At 28.1% G+C, this 18699-nt stretch overlaps 2 protein-coding genes across 2 annotated transcripts in view; one reads left to right on the top strand and one right to left on the bottom strand.

The window, feature by feature from the left end:
• LOC105627861 (cation-independent mannose-6-phosphate receptor) overlaps nt 1-18612 on the top strand; it is a 24394-nt gene extending 5782 nt beyond the window's left edge. The window contains exons 14-15 of the mRNA XM_012209137.1: nt 17666-17792; nt 18407-18612. Of these exons, the coding sequence (XP_012064527.1) occupies nt 17666-17792; nt 18407-18612 (333 nt within the window). The remainder of the gene's footprint in view (nt 1-17665; nt 17793-18406) is intronic.
• On the bottom strand, nt 1703-6023 carry LOC105627715 (protein toll). Its single transcript, XM_012208994.1, is given in 6 exon segments — nt 1703-2830; nt 3058-3224; nt 3227-3653; nt 3760-4078; nt 4167-5170; nt 5835-6023. Coding segments are annotated over 6 exon segments (3234 nt in total).
• Nucleotides 18613-18699: the final 87 nt, after the last annotated feature.

Genomic DNA, 18699 nt, shown 5'->3' with positions numbered 1-18699 from the left:
TTCTTCTCAGATTTTTATGTGTTATATGCACACAATATACGGCACGTTACAAATTTCTTTATAAATATAACAAATTATAAAAAGATTATCATATATTTGCAATACTTTTATATTGATTTGTCATACAGTTCTACTTATCTTTTTACATCATAAAGTACATTTTTTATTTTTAAAGTTCTTATAAAATAATTGAATAATAAATTGAAAAATTATACATGCTTTGATCTCTCTGTAAGAACAACTATATGTCACATTGATTAAAAAAATGGAGACATAAAAGAATGCATTAAAAAACAGGATACTTTATACTATATGTGTTTGCATATCCTGATGCATTGACAGCATTTTCTAAAGTACAATTAACTTTTGTCAGGTACTGTTTTAATAATTTCTAGAATCTGACCAAAACTTTTGCCACAACTGAAAATAAATATTCGTTACGTATCAGTTTCGATTGAAACCATATAGCTTTTCTTCATAAGTATTAATTTCAATATGTGTAATTATTATTTCAATAATTAAATTGTGATTTATGAAGAAGTACTTATATTCTTTGGCCAAAATTGACACAACCGAAATTTTGATTTTCGATTTTGGTCGAAATTTAATTGTTTTTCACTAAATTATGATATTTGAAGAAAAAGTATGTGATGTATATGTGTATGTCTATATATATAGAATCTTTATAGGATTTCTATTTTTAAATTTTGATTTCGATTTCGGTTTCGATTGAAATTGACATGTAGCCGAGTATTTCGGTTTAGTTTCGGCAAAAGTTTCTTCGGACTCTAATAATTTCAACTTATATAGAATATATCCTATTCTTAAATCATATATCATTATTTAAAAAACTCGATGAAATAATTATTCTTAAAAATTAATGCTAATAAAAGATACAGGAAACATCTTATATGAACTATTTTTTTAATTATAATATTGCATTATACAATATATTTTATGATTAAATTAAGTTGTATCACAATATATAAAATAATCCTTGAGTATTTTCTTATAAAAGCTATATTTTTTAATATATCTTAAATTAGTCATAAAATATTGCATGAAAAACTATAACATATTACAGATACATTTACGAGAGGAATAAACATTTTACAATATTATATAACGTTTGCGTAATTGAAGCTAATTTGTAATAATTTACAAAAATTTTATTTTGAAATCTTAAACAACTAATAGGAGTAATGTTTATTCCTCCTATCACAGGAGAAACAAACATTATTAGATATTTCTTGAAAATTTAGATTAATAGTAATACAGTAAAAGTTGTTACAATATACTTTAAAACAACAATTGATAAACAATGATTGATAGTAATATATTGATAGTGATAATATTTTATCAAATTATTTGAATGAGTTATTTCTGAAAATTATTTAATTTAGGAATCGCTAAAATATATTAATATTATATAGGAATCACTAAAATATGTTAGTATTATTTATGTATCTATTAAGTTTACTCTAACATCAGTCAATTGCACATCGCTTATTTTTCTCTGCTTTTTTCGCTTTCTTAAGTTTGTATCATTATCTAATCGTTTCATTTGAAGATTCTAAATTAAGATCAAGCCTTCTTAAAAAAAAAAAAATATATCAAAACTTGACATTAACATTGCATATATCAAAGATGGATTTATAAATGATCTCTAATTAATATTTTTCATACTTCTACTTTCGTGCTATCAGACAAGACATTCTTCATTATCGTGTTTCATTAAATGTTCGGGTGAGAGAATGATTGGGACGTTTCCGTTCAACTTATACGATTCTCGCACGCAATCGTTTAAAAACAATTGTTCCTCCGATCCTTTATCACAGATGAACTTTTTAAGTGTGTCAGCTGGCGGTGTAGTGCTTGGTGGAGTCTCAGGAATTACAATTGGATAAGTGAGCTCCTTTTTATCTCTGTCCGTTTGAATACATAGTTGATGATTTTCAAAGATTTTCTTTCCGGCGATACTGTTCTTTGCAAATTTGGGTTCATGTGGCAGCGCGTATCTCAATTTGTTCCAAAACCAAGGATCTCCCCATTTGACATACGTATTCATATTTATGTATGCCTTCAGTTCTGGATCCAAGTTATCAGTGGGTCCGATATCACCATAAAGAATTAATATTACTCGCGCCCGACCTTCGCTTAACGCTTGACTGTGGGCAGCCCGAAATTCCATTCTTCCCCAGATACTCTCTAAGAAATTCGGTGACAGCACGACTATCGTCCGTCTGGAATTTTCTACGGAGCTAGCAATATTCGCTGGTATCCACTCGCCCGCTACCCAATCCCGATAATGAAGGCACAGCTTGAATGACATTGGGCCATTCTCCAATTTAGACACCAATTCGTCCACGACAAAGTCATGATCCTTGTGCGAGTAACTCACGAACGCGTCATATATTTTTTCTTTATCCAACTCCTCTTCGGTTACGAACCATAAGCACCATTGGTGGACGAAAAACCATACTTTAATTTGCCGTTGGTATTTGTAATAGAGTAATCCAAAGAAACCGATAAGAAAGCCAATAAAAGAAATTGCTACACTAATACCGATAATCCTTGTCGTATGCAATGGACAAAAATCAGTGACGGTCATTTCCGATACAGAAGTATTCTTTCCCGGACACTTTACTTTAAGTAGATCAGGCATCGTCACTAAATTCGTTTGAATGAAATTTCGAAAATCTTTAGCGTTGCAATCGCATTCCCATGGGTTTTCGTGTAATGTCAATCGAGTTAAATTCATTGATTGTTTCAGGAATTCTAACACATCAGGATGTATTTTTGATACGTTGTTATTATGTAGTTCCAAAACCTAAAATAGAATTTGATATTTTAATTAAAGTGCAATTCCAATATCTTTTTTTTATCATTACTTTATAATTACGTATAGAATGATTTGAAAAAATTGATCTGCACACTTTATTAATTGAACATTTTTTAAACATTTTTATATATATGAATAATTGTACTAAATTTTTTCATTCTTTTTTATCAATAAAATATTTTACCATCTAAATAAAAGATTGTAAATTTGTGCACCTGTATTGTGCTGGATAATCCATCTAGGGAAATTTCATCAATGTTGTTATGAGATAAAATAAGCTTCTTCACTGGTTCAAGTCCCATTGCTTTCAAATTTGGCATATGAGTTAATCGGTTGCCAGAAAAATTCAGTTCGAATTGAAAGAAACTACCAGGTTTTTTATATCGTTTGGCACACTACTCAAGTTTTTGTTAGAGCAATCAAATATAAACGCACTACCTTCAGGTCTTACTAAACAAGTGCACTTTTCAGGACACACATTAGAATCCTCTACTATACATGTTAATGATTCAGATTTTAAATTTGTAACAGGTTCGTTCTCTAAGTCCTTTGGGCTTTGGCAACTTAAATTTCCTGGTATTATTTGAAAATAATTTGGAACGTTGGGATGCATTTTGCCTTCGATATAACGTAGGAAGTCATATAATCCGCAATCACAATGTAATGGATTGTCATTTACTAATATTTTCGCATCATGAATATCCTCCTGATAACTCACTATTTGTTCAGCACTGCGTAAAAAGATATGCTCTATTTTATTATGAGTCAAATCCACTTCAATGTCACGTGACACAAATTGCAAATCTTCAGCCTGAAAAAAAGAAGTAATGTTACATATTTTATTGTCTTATAAATCAAATATCTCAAATGTGTTTATTTTAATTTTAAAGGTGATTTTTTTCCATACTTTTACTCACTCTTATTAAAGATATATTGTTATATTTAAGATCTAATTTTCGAAGTCCTAAGTCGCTCAAAATCCAATCGCTAAATATTTTTGAAATATTATTATTAGCTAAATATAATTCCTCTAATGACACACAATCGTAAAAAGGCGATTTCGATCCAAATGGATCAGGATATTCGTGATAAGAATCTTCTAACGTAAGATAATTGTTAGAAAACTTGGCAATTTTCAATGCTTTTAAGAAACTGAAACTGTGGCCAGAAATTGTCATCAGCTGATTTTCTTCCATATTTAATTCCTTTAAAGCATTCAATCCGTTGAATAGATACCTGTAAAGAATTATGTATTGATAAAAATATGTGAAAAACATAAGCAATCATTATTCATATAAATATAATAACAGTGATTTAAACATACCCGGAAATGGAAGTAATTCGATTTTTTGATAAATCTAAGTTTACTAATCGATTGGTGTTAGAGAAAATATTATCAGGCAATGTTTCAAGATCATTAAAATTCAGTTCCAATTTTTCGAGTTTCTTTAAATCACGGAATATGTGCACAGGTAAAGTTTGAAGATAATTTCGTTCCAAAGTGATATTAGTTAGCGAAGTGCATCCCCAAAAAAGATCTTCTGGTAGTGTAACAAATCCATTTTTCCTTAATTTTAACACTTTTAATTCCGTTAGATTAGCAAAAAATTTATTTGGTAAGGTTGTCATATTTCTCTTGTTGTCAAACAGAGAGACAGTATGTAGCTTCGTATTATTTTGTAACAGATTTCTCGGTAAATGTGTGAAATTGTTTCGAGATAAGTTGAGAACCTCTAGATTTTCGAGCTTCGCAAAAATATCATCCGGTAACTTAACCATGTTATTCCCGTTGAGATCGAGGCTCTTCAGAGCGATAAGTTCATCAAAAATTCCCGATTGAGGCTCTGTTAAATGATTTTTCCACAGATTAAGCAACGTCAGATTTTTCAGATTGTCAAATGTGCCCAGTTCTATTGATCGCAGAGCATTGTCGCCCAATTCGATCCACTCTAATCCAGGGGTATAGTTGAAAACTCCGGCAACTAGATGTAAATTATTATCACGCAAATTAAGTCCCGTTAAGTTGACTAGACCAGCTAATAGATCTTTATCCATATAGGTCACGTTATTGCTCGATAAGATCAGAGACTTCAAATTCTCGAAGTCGTCCAAATGATGCTTAACCAGGGCGAAGCTCAAATTCTTATATGATTGAAAGATTAATTTGTTCACTTCGGTAGCTCCTAGCGTTCGTGTGATTTCACCCAAACTTTTGTTGGTCGGTAAATCACACATAGAGAAATATATTGACTTAATACTCTCATTCTTCATTAAAGATGATACTTCCAGATTGAAATCTGACCATTCTGGTGAATTAATACATTCGATCTGTATGAGAAAAAAATATCTATTAATGCAAACTGATTAATTAAAAAAAATATATCAGAAAATAGCATAGAAAATTATGAAAATGTTCTTGTATCAAACTAGAGATTAAAATTGAGATTGAATTTAAATAATCAGAAAAAAGAAATATTAGAAAGATCAAGAAATTTAATAAACTCGATCGAGTTAAATCTTAATCTCAATCTCTAATCTGATGGATGGACATTAGGATAACAATATAGTATAAAGATTTATAAATTTGTCAAGAATTTAAGTGACATTATGCTTCCAAATATTTTTGGAAAACCTCTAAAGCAAAATGTAATAGAAAATATATTAATAATGAATATTCGTAAATTTATATGTTTCCTTTCAAATTTTGGATTCATGTATCTATTGAACGATTGATTAAAAAGAAAATAAGACACTTTATTTAATATGAAAAAGAGTCATGAAGAATTTTAAATCTTTATTTTGTAATATCGCTGGTTACCAATCAATTTGTGATCTGTGTCCAAATTCTCGAGTATATATAAACTCTTTAATTTATTGAGACGAATTTTTAATTCTATTTATTTAATCTATTAATTTAACTGTTGAGTCATGTTGATTATTGATATACAGATCTTTGCTACTATTTGGCAAATGCAGAACGTTCGTGACATACTTTTATATATTCATCTGGTTGAATATTCACGATAAACGAAGAATCATTCTTCATTAGACAGTTTATCTCGATTCCTCCATTGTAATTTGGTTGACAAATGCATGCTTGATTCATTGGACAATAAAGAGCGGAAATGCTATCCAGAATAATAGCCAATGTTAAAAACCATGTTTCACGATGAATGATCATCTTTCAAGTATATAGTTTCTTCGGCAATGCCCTTATTCTGATATCTATATTTAAACAAATTTAAAGATACATTTATATATTATTTGTTATATATTATTTTTGTTGCTATATATTATTTTGTTATTATTACAATTTACTTTCAGTTTTCATTTATTTTTAAGCTATAAATGTCGAACATGATATTGTGAAAATCGGAAGCATCGTGGGTTAGATAAGTGTAACACTTCCTCTTTTTGAGATAAGCTTCTTATACTCTTTTATAATTGCCATACTCTCATATACATATTAATTATTTTTTTCTTATATGTCATATCATACGAAATAAAAATTATAATTAAAATATAAATTTATATATGCCTAAATATAAATGTAAATTTATATCTAGGCGTGTATAAATTTTTTTTATATGTATAAGAAAATATAATTATTTGATATTGAACATATTTAATTTTACAACATATTAAATTTTATTTATATGATGTTATAGCTAAATAGTTTTTTTTAATTTGATATTGTAATATGAAAGAAAATGCGTAGCTAAGTATAGCAATAGTAAGAGAAAAATAATTTTTTTTCTACATTTTTATTCTCTTATTAAATTCTTTACGAAAAAAATCACTTGCACTGTAAAATATTGCAGCTTAATTCGATTTTAATTAGTGTTTATAGTTAAAATGTTATATATTGTTATATACTTTTGGGACTGTTCTGTTCTTTCTGCATAAAAATTATAAAACTTCAAAAAGATGAATGATTAAAAATATGTGGTCTTTTGTGCTTCTATAATTCTATATAATTCAAAACTAATAAATTTTAAAATTTTTACTAAGAATAAAAATTGCATTATCATAGTAGAAGATCAACTGATAAGATTCATAGAAGATTTCTTAATGTATTTTAGAAGAAGTAATTACAAACTATCATAATAAAAGACTAAGTCACGATTCTTAGTATTTTCCTAATCCGGGATCTCGATGAAAATACGTTTATTACGAAACATATTTATATAGCATCTCTTAACGTAAGCACATAAAGTATAAACAAGAAAGAAACTACATTTCGTATGTATTGTAAAAAATATGGCATTTTATTTGAATTAAACAATAGAAAATCGGTAAAACTTTTGACACGAAGTTATTTATGATATATAATTACATACTTATTATTTATTATATTTTAATTTGCAATAATCGTTTCTCTCGTGAATAGTAAAAAAACTATTATGAACCTGTTTCTTCGAAGTTTATCGTAATTTATTAGTAATTAACAGTAATCATATATTCATGGTTAGGTTTTTATTTACTGCTCGTTAAAAAAGACATCAAACTGTATAGTATTGGGTAAATCTACGTTCATGTAAGTCGTTATGCATTTATGCAAATAATCTCTTCGTAGAATTGTAGGTAATTGCTTTACAACACGGAAATAGTTACATATATATAAATTCGTTTTTATCGATGGAAATTAATTTAAGCTGAAGTGAGAGATCAATTATTTTGAGGCTTATAAGCAGAGAAGTGTACATATATAAACACAGGTTGTATTGTACAATGCTTAAAAAAATTATGGTATAGAAAAATTGTAGGCAAAAATTGACTAACTTTGACTAACGATAATTTTGCGAAAAATTATCATAAGAAAACGTTTTTTTTTTTAATTAAAGTTTGAAATCTCTATTTTAAGACATTATGGTCAGATTTTAATTAATTTTAATTTTAAATTTGATGCACCCCTGCTACTATAACTTTCAAAAATAGGGTGTGTTTGTCATATTGAAAATTACAAAGTTTGACGGAATGCACGGACTTTGTAAAGTTTTTTTTTGGGAAATGCCATTTGCAGCGGCATAAAGTTCGAATTTTCCGCTTTAATTTAAAAAGAAAAAACGAGTCATTGTGATTTTTTTTCGCAGTTACAACACTTTAAAGTTACCCTTGTATTTTTTACATATACTACCGTCATTATCTATATTATCGGGTATGCACCACGACGAGATTGTTGAATGGATTTTTACACGTTTTTGCGTGTGTGTAGATTGCACATCGTGTTTCTGCGTAAATTTCAATAACGCGTTGCTCAATTACAGTCTATTCCTCATATTAATGCAGACCTTAATTTCTTTCTGCGGAATGTTATTTCAGATTTATACTGGATAAATTATGATAAATTTTTGAGATTGACAGGTTGTCTTGCCAAATCTCTTACTGTATAACCCATTATCTAGTACAAATCTAGAATGACATTCTGCAGGAAGAAATTAGAGTCTGCATTAATATGAGAAATCGACTGCAAGAAGTAATCGAGCAATGCGGAGACAACATGCGTGTAATTGAAATTTACATACAGGAACACGATGTGCAAAATCTACACACACGCAGAAACGTACAAAATCCATTCAGCAATCTCGTAGTACATATTTGGTAATGCAGGTAATATCGGTAATATATCAAAAATCAAAAATAACTTTAAAGTAAAACAAAAAAGATATAATGATCAAAAACAAGTATAAAAATTGTTAGATTACAATAAAAAAATATATGTTTGAGATACAATATCAATCAATTCTTATACATTAAAACGTTTCGACTCACAGAGTCTTCTTCAGTCACAATACAATAATCTAATAATCTAACCGCAATTAAAAAATGGAATATTGTAATTATAGTAATGTCATAATCATAAGCATGACACACTATATCCATAAGAGTATTGTCATGATATTATACAATATAACTAAATCCTCATTCAAAGATGAGAATCATCATGTTAAGTCCAAAGAGAGAAGTCAATAATAAAAATTAGTCTGAGAACGAAATTTCAAAGTTATGATCAATTTTTGCACACAACTTATCTATGCTATAATTTTTTTGAACAGTGTACATATAAAATATTTCAAAACCTTTAATTTTAAAAACATATTCTTTTGTCAAGCTAATTAAAAGTTCTCACAGGCACAAATCTTCAAATACCTTAGTTTTTGTTTCAAAACTTTCAGAAGATTATCACATCTTGTACGGAAAAATAAATCTTTTTAACATTAGTTAACTTTACTTTTTTATTAACATTATGTTATGAATAATAAAGGAATGGAAAATTACTTTTTGAAATTACTTTTGAAACAAGTTACAGTTACTCTTTACCAAGTAGAAAAAGTAACAAGTTACCGTTACTATAATAGTTACTGATTTTTAAAAGTAAACTCATTAAAATTACCGTTACTTGAGAACGTATCTTTTCATTACTTTTTTAGAATTAATGATCACTAATCATAACGGGCGTGCTTAGAGGCTTTTTAGGCTCAAGCGATATGAATAGCTTGTGTCCAACCGAATCGTGTTCAAAATCATGTCCAAAATCGTGTGCAAAATAACAATAAAAGTAACTGTAAAATTCGTTACCATTACCAAAAAAGTGTAACTACGTTACCGTTATAGTTATCAAAAAAAAATAATATAGTTAGTAAAGTTACTAAAAAAATAATTTGTAATTGTAACTTTGTTACAAGTAATGAGCTTTCGTTCCTTGTGTATAATACATCATGAATTATACTGTATACATATACGTCCCGGAAAAAACTGTCGGACATAATATCACGAAAAAAGTATATTTTTCAATATTTCGAAAACTATTACGATATAAAACATTGTGAAAAACGCTGTATTTTATTTTCTAATTCCAAGAAGCATGTTAAGATTTTTAAAAAGGCAAATAAGCATGAAAATCAAGCATTCTGTTCGTGAGAAACAAAAGGACTTATGTAAATCAAGCATCTCAAAGAAATGAGGCGCTCAAATTATGTCCACGTCATTCATTCCGAGTAATTCTGAAAATGAAATTGGAAAAACTAAAATCATAAACATATTATTGATACATGTATAAATGTAGTAAAAAGAATTTATATTTTATATATATTTTATATATATTTTATTATCGATTTTTTTTAATATAAAATATAAAGACTTTTCAAAAGTCCCAGAACAAAAACTAAGATATTTGAGGGTTTGTGTCCGTGAAGAATTTTAATCAGCATACATTAATATAAAATATATGAATATGTAAGGTAATCATTATCTATTTATTATTTATTAAATATCATTTTATTATTTATTAAATAACGCAATCAATATAAATATTTAAATAATTTTTTAGTTGAAAATTATTTAAAGAAATTATTGAAAATTTATTACAGATTTGTAAATGTACATGCGTACCTTTTCTTTTTCATGTACACTGTTAAATTTATAGAGTCAAATTCAATCTAAGTTTAGTCGCCATTGCTCCTAAATATATCATTATTTTTTACCAAAACGATAATTAAATTTGACACTATATCGTGACTCTATATTCTCAAGTTAACACTATATAATGTCAAATATAACCATTGTTTTAGTACAAAATAATGATAAGATTGAATAGGAGCAATGACGACTCACGTTAAATTAAATTTGTCCCTATAGATTTAACAGTGTATATGTGCGTACATATATGCTGTTCGATTTATCTTAAGTAACTAGTCCTATGAAACTAGTATCTTATCTTAAGTAATCCTATGAAACTAGTATCAAGAACGTGTGAAAACGATACACTATCAGTGCAGTTGTGATTATTATCTCTCAAAAGATTATTCTACGAAATATTTTTGAATGCAGTTTTTCCTTAGATTACATTTATATTATTAAAGAAATTACAATACACGATTGGTTGAGAACATTCTATTAAATGTATGAAATGTATTCATATGTCACTGATAGACTCGATAACCGGTGTAATATTTATATTCTTTAAACCACGTATTTAAACGCAAATAATATATCTAAAAAATAAAAATAAAAAATAAAAAATAATATATCGAAATTTTATCCATTGATTTTTGTAACATCGGATATTGAACAATTTGACGGATCTTTCTGACATTTGCTTTACCACGACATTTTCAACGATTCCAAGAATGTTGAAGGTCAAAGTGGTGCGACGATTGCGAAGGAAGATACAACTTTTATTGGTAGAGTTTCGTTAAGTTTTTTATTGATATAATTTTATTTATTGCATGTTTAACTATTAAATAAAAAAAATCATCAATTCCTATCAAGCTAAGTTGGAAATAAAGTTAAACAATTTCTTAAGATATTTATTTATTAACGAATATTCAAAATTCATGCTCATTATTAATTCTCATTAGTTTCAACATAGTTTCTTTCTTTTATCTGCATTGATTTCTTTTAAGAAATTTTGGAAAGAGAATGGAAGAGAAATTTCGAATTTTTTATTTTATTTCATATAAGAAAATGTTTCGCTTTCTTTGAAGAAACTTCAATGACTTATTCCCATATAGCACAGAAGATTGAAGCAATATTGCAATGTTGCAATATTATAGATTGCAATGTAACATTGCAGAGATATTACAGAAATATAAATTAATAATATGCAAAATATCAGTAATATGCCTGTAATATTCCAGAAACATTGACAAAAATGTCAGTGCAACATTTCTTGAACTCGTTCGGTTTATTCGGTTGATCCGAATACAAATTCAGCATTATACTGGGTACTCAGTTTTCATTTGCCGAATACGGCAACTTGAACACACTAATACACACTAATACAGTGCGCACAACCCGAATGCGTGGCGTCGAAGAAGTTCACATAGTGCATATTAGTACAGTCTATCGAATGTGCCATAAGTTTTATATTTATTTTAAATACGAAATAAAAAAATTGTATAGTATCGAGTTTGGATGCAATCAATGTATCATTATCGGATAAGACAATAAGCAATTAAGCTGCTGAAAACGATTTATCGAAATTATATGATCGATATTAATTATGTGATGATGTATTTATGTCTAATATGAACGTGAGACTAAACCAGCGCCCGAATTTTATTGATAAATTTCATATTTCGTCATTTTTTAATCGATTTCAGTTGACTCGGAGTGATTTCGAATTAAAAAGAATCATGATTAATATAATAATACAGTCGCTTCATCATGAATTAACTACCAAGCGACCGTATTATTATATTAACTATATCGTAGTGATTCTTTTTAATTATTATGTTAATGTGGATAATATTTATAGCTTGTTCGGGGCACGCACATACATGCTTTATTCTTACAAATAAATTTATCCTTCAGAATTAATAATACTTATTAGAGAATTAATAATAATTTATTGGAATATTTTTATCATAAAAAGTTGTTTGGAAAGCACATATCACTAGAAATGCGATTTGTAGAAAAATTAAAGTTATATGTACAGAAGTGAGATATACAGAAAATAGTTTTCATTTAAAGTCTTCATAAAAAATTTATTCAACTGCATTACATTGCAATTTCGTTGTAATATAACAAAAAAAAAACGAATATCTTAATATTATTGCAATATTGCAGCAATGATTCAGCAATGTTTCACAACCATGCAATATTGTTTTAGTGAAATTATTCTGCAATGTTTCTGCAATTTTCTATGCTGTATAGATATTTATCTGAAACTTAAGGAATTCTAAAATGGTCTATTTTATCTAAATGCGATTATTTGTTGTATAAATACTTTTCTACTGCCTTTACATATTGATAAATTTAGAAATCCTTTTCCACAATTAAAGTATAACCGATAATGGAGTTCAAACCGATCGACTTTATGCAAAAAGCGAAAAAAGTTAAAAAAACAGTTTTATTATCGGTCTCTGACGTTAACTTTTAACAATATTTACTTTAAGGTAGATCAAGGCGAATTGGATCAATGTAAATTTTGAAGCGGTTTTTTTTTCTACGCAAAAGATGTTATCGGAATTAATTAGGGATGCACCGGATTGTAAAATTATCGGATACCGGATATCGGATATCCGAAATGTAACATAACATTGAATATCCAAGAAAGCGATTTCTTCGACTCGAATATCCGACCGGATTCGGAGAAAGTAAAAAAAAAACTTATAGAGAAAAAGATTATAATTTTGCAACAATGTATAGCATATTACAGCATCAAAAAAATAATAATGCATACTTATAAATAAATATGCATACTTATTTCTAGAACATTTATATAAGAAAAAAATCAACAATTTAATTATATCAAATTTCAACCGGATATATTCCCGGATACTAATGATATCCAGCAATCTAATCGGATAGTAAAAAAGTGCCGGATAATATCGGATATTTTTCGAATATCCCTAGTATTAATGATAAAGCGTGATCTTTTACATACTATGATATTTCCTCTTTCATTTTGACATTTCCTAATTTCCTCTCTTCATTTTATACGAGTATGTATACAGCGTCGGATTGGCTCATCTTTGGGTCCTCGTCGACAAAATATCACGTCCCCCCTCCCCCCTCTTGTATAAAATTATATATAACTGTATATACTTATTTGCATCGGTAATATTTAATCAAATTTAATGCGATCTATACATATAATTACTCCATTAGCAATATAAAGGTTATAATCAAAAGTAAATAGTGCGTAATATTGCTAACAACTTATATTTCAGGCACTTATTAATATAATGTGCAGTGAGTAATGTTTAGGAACTTAGTAAAGTTGAAATAAAAATAAAATAGACGTGTACATGAATACTTTTTAATTATTATAAATAAATATCTTTATACTTACTCTCTATATATGTATAAATTATACATAATATCAAAACCAATCATATCTATTATAATTTCATATTATATCACAGAATGAATTAAAGTTACAATTTGGTTTTATGATAACATTAAACTAACAATTTTCTTTTCAATTCTTTACTTTTCTGCTATTTCATCAATTATGTGATCCTTTTCGCCATTGTCGAATAATATTTTTCTCAACGAACATCAATTATAATGAATATTAAAAATATTTCTACTCAATAGAGATTTCAATCTGTTTTTAAGATATAGACCACATCATTTTTTCCTACACCACACGATAACGTGTACAAAATACGCACATATGCACGTTTTATTTTTAATGCAATAATTCCAATTTGTATAAAATTTCATTTTATTTGATTAAAAAACAAATGCATCAATTTTTTTAATCTTGGGATTTTTTGTAATTTCTTTATATAAGCCCTCCTAGAGCTCAAAGTCATTGGATAGTTTCCGTGACTGATTTTTTTTTGTCACTGGTTTTATTGGGCCCTTTTCAGGGCCGGCCGACCAAGGCGATCGCCGATTAGTCGCCCTGGCCAGTCCGATTATATGTATACAATGTTACATAAAAATAATTATATAAAATTAATGTGAAACATTTTTTTGTTTTACTCTGACGCGATTTATATACTAATTTCACTTTTTTCTTTTTATCGGAAATTATTCGCATGTACTTACGACAATTTAGCATATTCAACAGTTTAATGTTCAAGATATCATAATTTCACTAGTTATCAACATGAAGAAAAAAAGATCGATAGACACGTCAATCCAAAGTTCATGGGCGACAATTATATCACGATATGATGCTCTCTTTTTTTACTTTCACTGCTCGTATCTTGGATAAATTTCAGTTTTCAGTTATACTCGTGTTATATAAATACCAGGATCTAGACGTGTAACACTGCGTGTCTATGCCGGAGCATTCCCCGAAACGTGTTAATACCCAGCATGATAATAATTAAACTTGCTACGTGGGGAAATTGAGCGTGGAATCCCGTCGATTTATCTTACATCAATGACTACGACGAGTAGAAAAAAAGAAAGAAAAACAAAATGGCATATTCTGCTTCGGTCGGTTTACTCGATCGATGAAACGATGTACAACTTGTATGTGTATCGTCCTTGACATATTCCTACACGAATGAATGTTGTTTACGTCATGGAAACAGGGCCTGATTTACCCAATATTATACACTCTAAAAGAAGTAAAATTATATAGATGTAAAATTTATAAGTGAACATACAAAAATACATATGAGTTACATTGGGAGCTTCTTTCTTGTTTTTAAATCTATTAAATTAAAACTTATACAAAAAATTTCCATTTAAATCTTATTATTTATTTTTATTATAAACATATTAACTTTTAGAATTGTTGTGCATGTAATTTTACGTATTCTTTTTAGCTTTCCTTTTAAGCAGATGCTTTAGTCAGCAAAATTTTAGCGGCAAACTTTATAAGATTTTTATTTTCACGAGAGATACAAATAAAAATAAATCTGTTTCGTCTAACATTATTTACACAATTGAATACAGAAAATCTTTCTTTGAATTTGTAATTTTGGTTATTCTATATGAAATACAAATAAAAATAATCTTCTTCGTTTAATCTTCGTTTAACATGAATTTTGCAGTTTAAGTTATAATAAATGTTTCTTCTTTGCATTTTTTAATTTAAGTAATCTATGAGGCGGACGGAGAACGATTGTGGGATGTAGCATGTCTTCTTTGCAATAAAGTTCTTTTAGAAGATGCAACATTGTTCATGCTTCAATTGACCGCCTCATAGATTACCTAAATTAAAAATGCAAAGAAGGAACATTTATTATATTCTAAACCGCGTAAATCACATTAGTCGAAGCAGGTTTATTTTTATTTGTATCTCGTAGATTAACCAAAATTAAAAATACAAAGAAAAAAGATTGACGTCTAGCAGAACATTTTTCGCAACTATTGGAAGTTTTTTTCACTGAAGAACAACAACAATTTTTTTTAGATCTAAAATTATGATTTAGATTACCGTTTACTTAATGCTACAAATATTTCGAAATATTTTGATTGGTCAATTAGTGAAATTCTTTCTTTCGATTGGTTATCAAATGCCTCGAAATATTTGTAGCGCCAAGTAAACCGTCAATCAACGCAAAAAAAATTTTTAATAATTGCAAACATGCTGAACATTCTGATGAACGTAGTTATTATTGAATATTTAATTTTTATAAAACGAATCCAATTGATCTACAAGCGATTGTTTAATCAGCATTACAGAATATTTGCGTTTCTTTTTCTGGACTTGCTAAAGGTCGATGAAAAAGCAAGATCCGATCCTGAGGACGATCGTTCATAAGGCGGTGCCTGAACCGGTTTCACGGAAATGACGTCTGTACATTACATACATTTACTTACAGCAATATGGTGGACTACGTTAGATCATTTGTGGGAACCTCGCGTGCTGCCTATTTTGTTTGCTTTTCTCTATCGAGCGATAGTGGCGATTATTACCAACAATGATGTCACATACAGATATCACAAACGGGTATACATATACTTTTCATATTACAATGTGCGTATGACACGTGATCTACACGCAATTAATAAGAAAAAAATTCGTTCATTTTAATGACACTTTATTGCATTTTCGCTCTCCAATATTAATTCTAAATATTAAGCATATAAGAAGATGATTACAACTATAGGCGAATAGTTCTAAAGAGAATCCCGACTTGACTCATCGAAACTGTCACTGAGACATTACCACCAATCCGAGCTTTCGACCACGCAGTCCGGTACCGACTGACTCTAAGTACTCCGACTGATTGTGCCTGTTGTTGTCCCCTTCTTTCCTTCTCTTCCTCTCTTTCTCTCTTCACTTCATCCCCACTTGTACTCTTTCTGTTCTGCCTCTCACTTAATCATTCATGTTCCGTCTTGTTTTAACTAATCTCACCGATATATGAAAGAGATGTACACCTGAAATATCATAAACTTCTAAACGTGAATCGTATTTATGGAATCGCGTTACAACATCAGTTTGAAAATAGATGTTTGTAAATAGAAACATTAGGTTTCTATTTAAGTTTGAACAACTTAAATAGAAACCAATAATAATTATATAATATAATAAAATAATTTTTAAATATGGATAAAAGCTATAATTAATTACTTTTATATATTATCTATATTGTGCGCGAGTGTGCATTTTTGTTTATAAAATATATAAAGATCTTTTTTTTTATTTAATAGATATTTTTATGCTTGCTATTTTGCACTTTTTTCTTTTAAATAATTTTTTCTAAATTGGCATTTTTTTTATCCAGTTACTACTTATCTATTTGATGAAACACGAAATATATTCGGCGTAAATCTTGATAATATTAATAAGCTTGATAAGAATAGGCAGACAATAGAAGAGGAACAGTAGCGATGTTATAAGAATATTTTTATTATCGTTCATATCATTAAAATCTCTTGTATATGATATAACATTAATGAAACTGTTGTATATATTTGTATAAGATAATTAGAAATACTGAAGACATAAGTGTTTTAAAAATGCAAAAATTATTACATATAAATTTTTATATTTCTTGAGAAACTAATATTATCTATCTAGACATTAATTAGTAAATTAAATCAAGCTTATATATTAGATATAATGTATATCAGCATGTTTTTATTTCTTATATATTACGATTGAAATTCCTAAAAATATTTATTGGGAACAAATTTTCATAATTCTTCATAATTGAAATAGAAAAAAATATGTTCTATTTTCTTAATAATTCATTCGATGTACCGTTTTTTTCTCGGTTATATTTTTAATCTATCTGTGTGTGATCGTATAATAAGTATAAAATATATATTTATTCACGACTGAGATGGATAAGATTGTCATATCGGTTTCTGAATTATCAGTACCGAGTAAAATTTATATTGAGCGAATGTTAATTTTTATTCGATTCGATATTACTTTTTTCTTTTTCATGAATCCAGGAATCACAATGCAGTGCGGAATTCGAGTGGCACACCGAAGTGATCTGTGTGAAATATGCCAATTCTCGAAATGCATCTCATGAAAATGCATTGCTCTGCAAGAAATTACTTCATCCTATAAGTCCTGGTAAACAACAATGCTTTCGTAATATTAGATTTTAAATGCGATATTTATTACATTAACATTGAATTTAATAGAACAGGCCGAGGCAGTGATAAGATTTTTATTTTATAATTGAGAAAAACGATAAACCGGAAGAAACAAAATCATTCATTTTTTTATTTGTAAATGTTTATCGAATTATTTTATACTGTAAAATATTACAATATAAAATTGTTTTAATAAAACTGCATATTTAAGATAAAGAACCTGCAAATTAGTAGTTGTAAACACATGTGGAACGCTTCGCTTTGTATAGGTTTACAATTTTCCACGCGAAGCGAGATTCCACATGGATTTCTAACTTTCCATGCAAAATATGGTAAACGAGTTAAATATATCATTATATTATTCAATTCTTTTTTTAATAAACAAGCGATTTAAATCTGAAAATCATTTAGAACCTTCACAACATATGTCAAGATAATTAAAATCAGAAAAGTCATTAGTATGCAGTTTCATTAGTGTTTTATATTTGAATGATGAATTTGTCAAATTTCTTTAGCATTGCTATTTCTTTCTACTTGCCTCGTTTGATTTTACCATAATAATTTTATGATCACTAATATTCGTGCTTTCAGGCTTAATGTTACAATTATTTGCGATTGCGATGATGATAGTGTGTGCACTTGGGGTATTAATGATCGCTTTAGTTTATTTCGGAGATTTACTTCCACTAGAAGGACGCCGCTTTTGGTCAAATTTGATTAATTTCAGAAGAGGCATGGGTCGTGTCCATTATTGTAGAGTATGGTTCTTCGTTTTTCTTACTTTAGAATATTTATAAACTAGTATTAACTTTTATTTACTTAAATCGCTATCTATATATATATATATATATATATATATATATATATATATATCATATATTATT

Source organism: Atta cephalotes, assembly GCF_000143395.1.
Source record: "Atta cephalotes unplaced genomic scaffold scaffold00010, whole genome shotgun sequence".
In the NCBI taxonomy this organism is placed as follows: Eukaryota; Metazoa; Arthropoda; class Insecta; order Hymenoptera; family Formicidae; genus Atta; species Atta cephalotes.
This window is presented reverse-complemented; position numbering and strand designations above follow the sequence as displayed.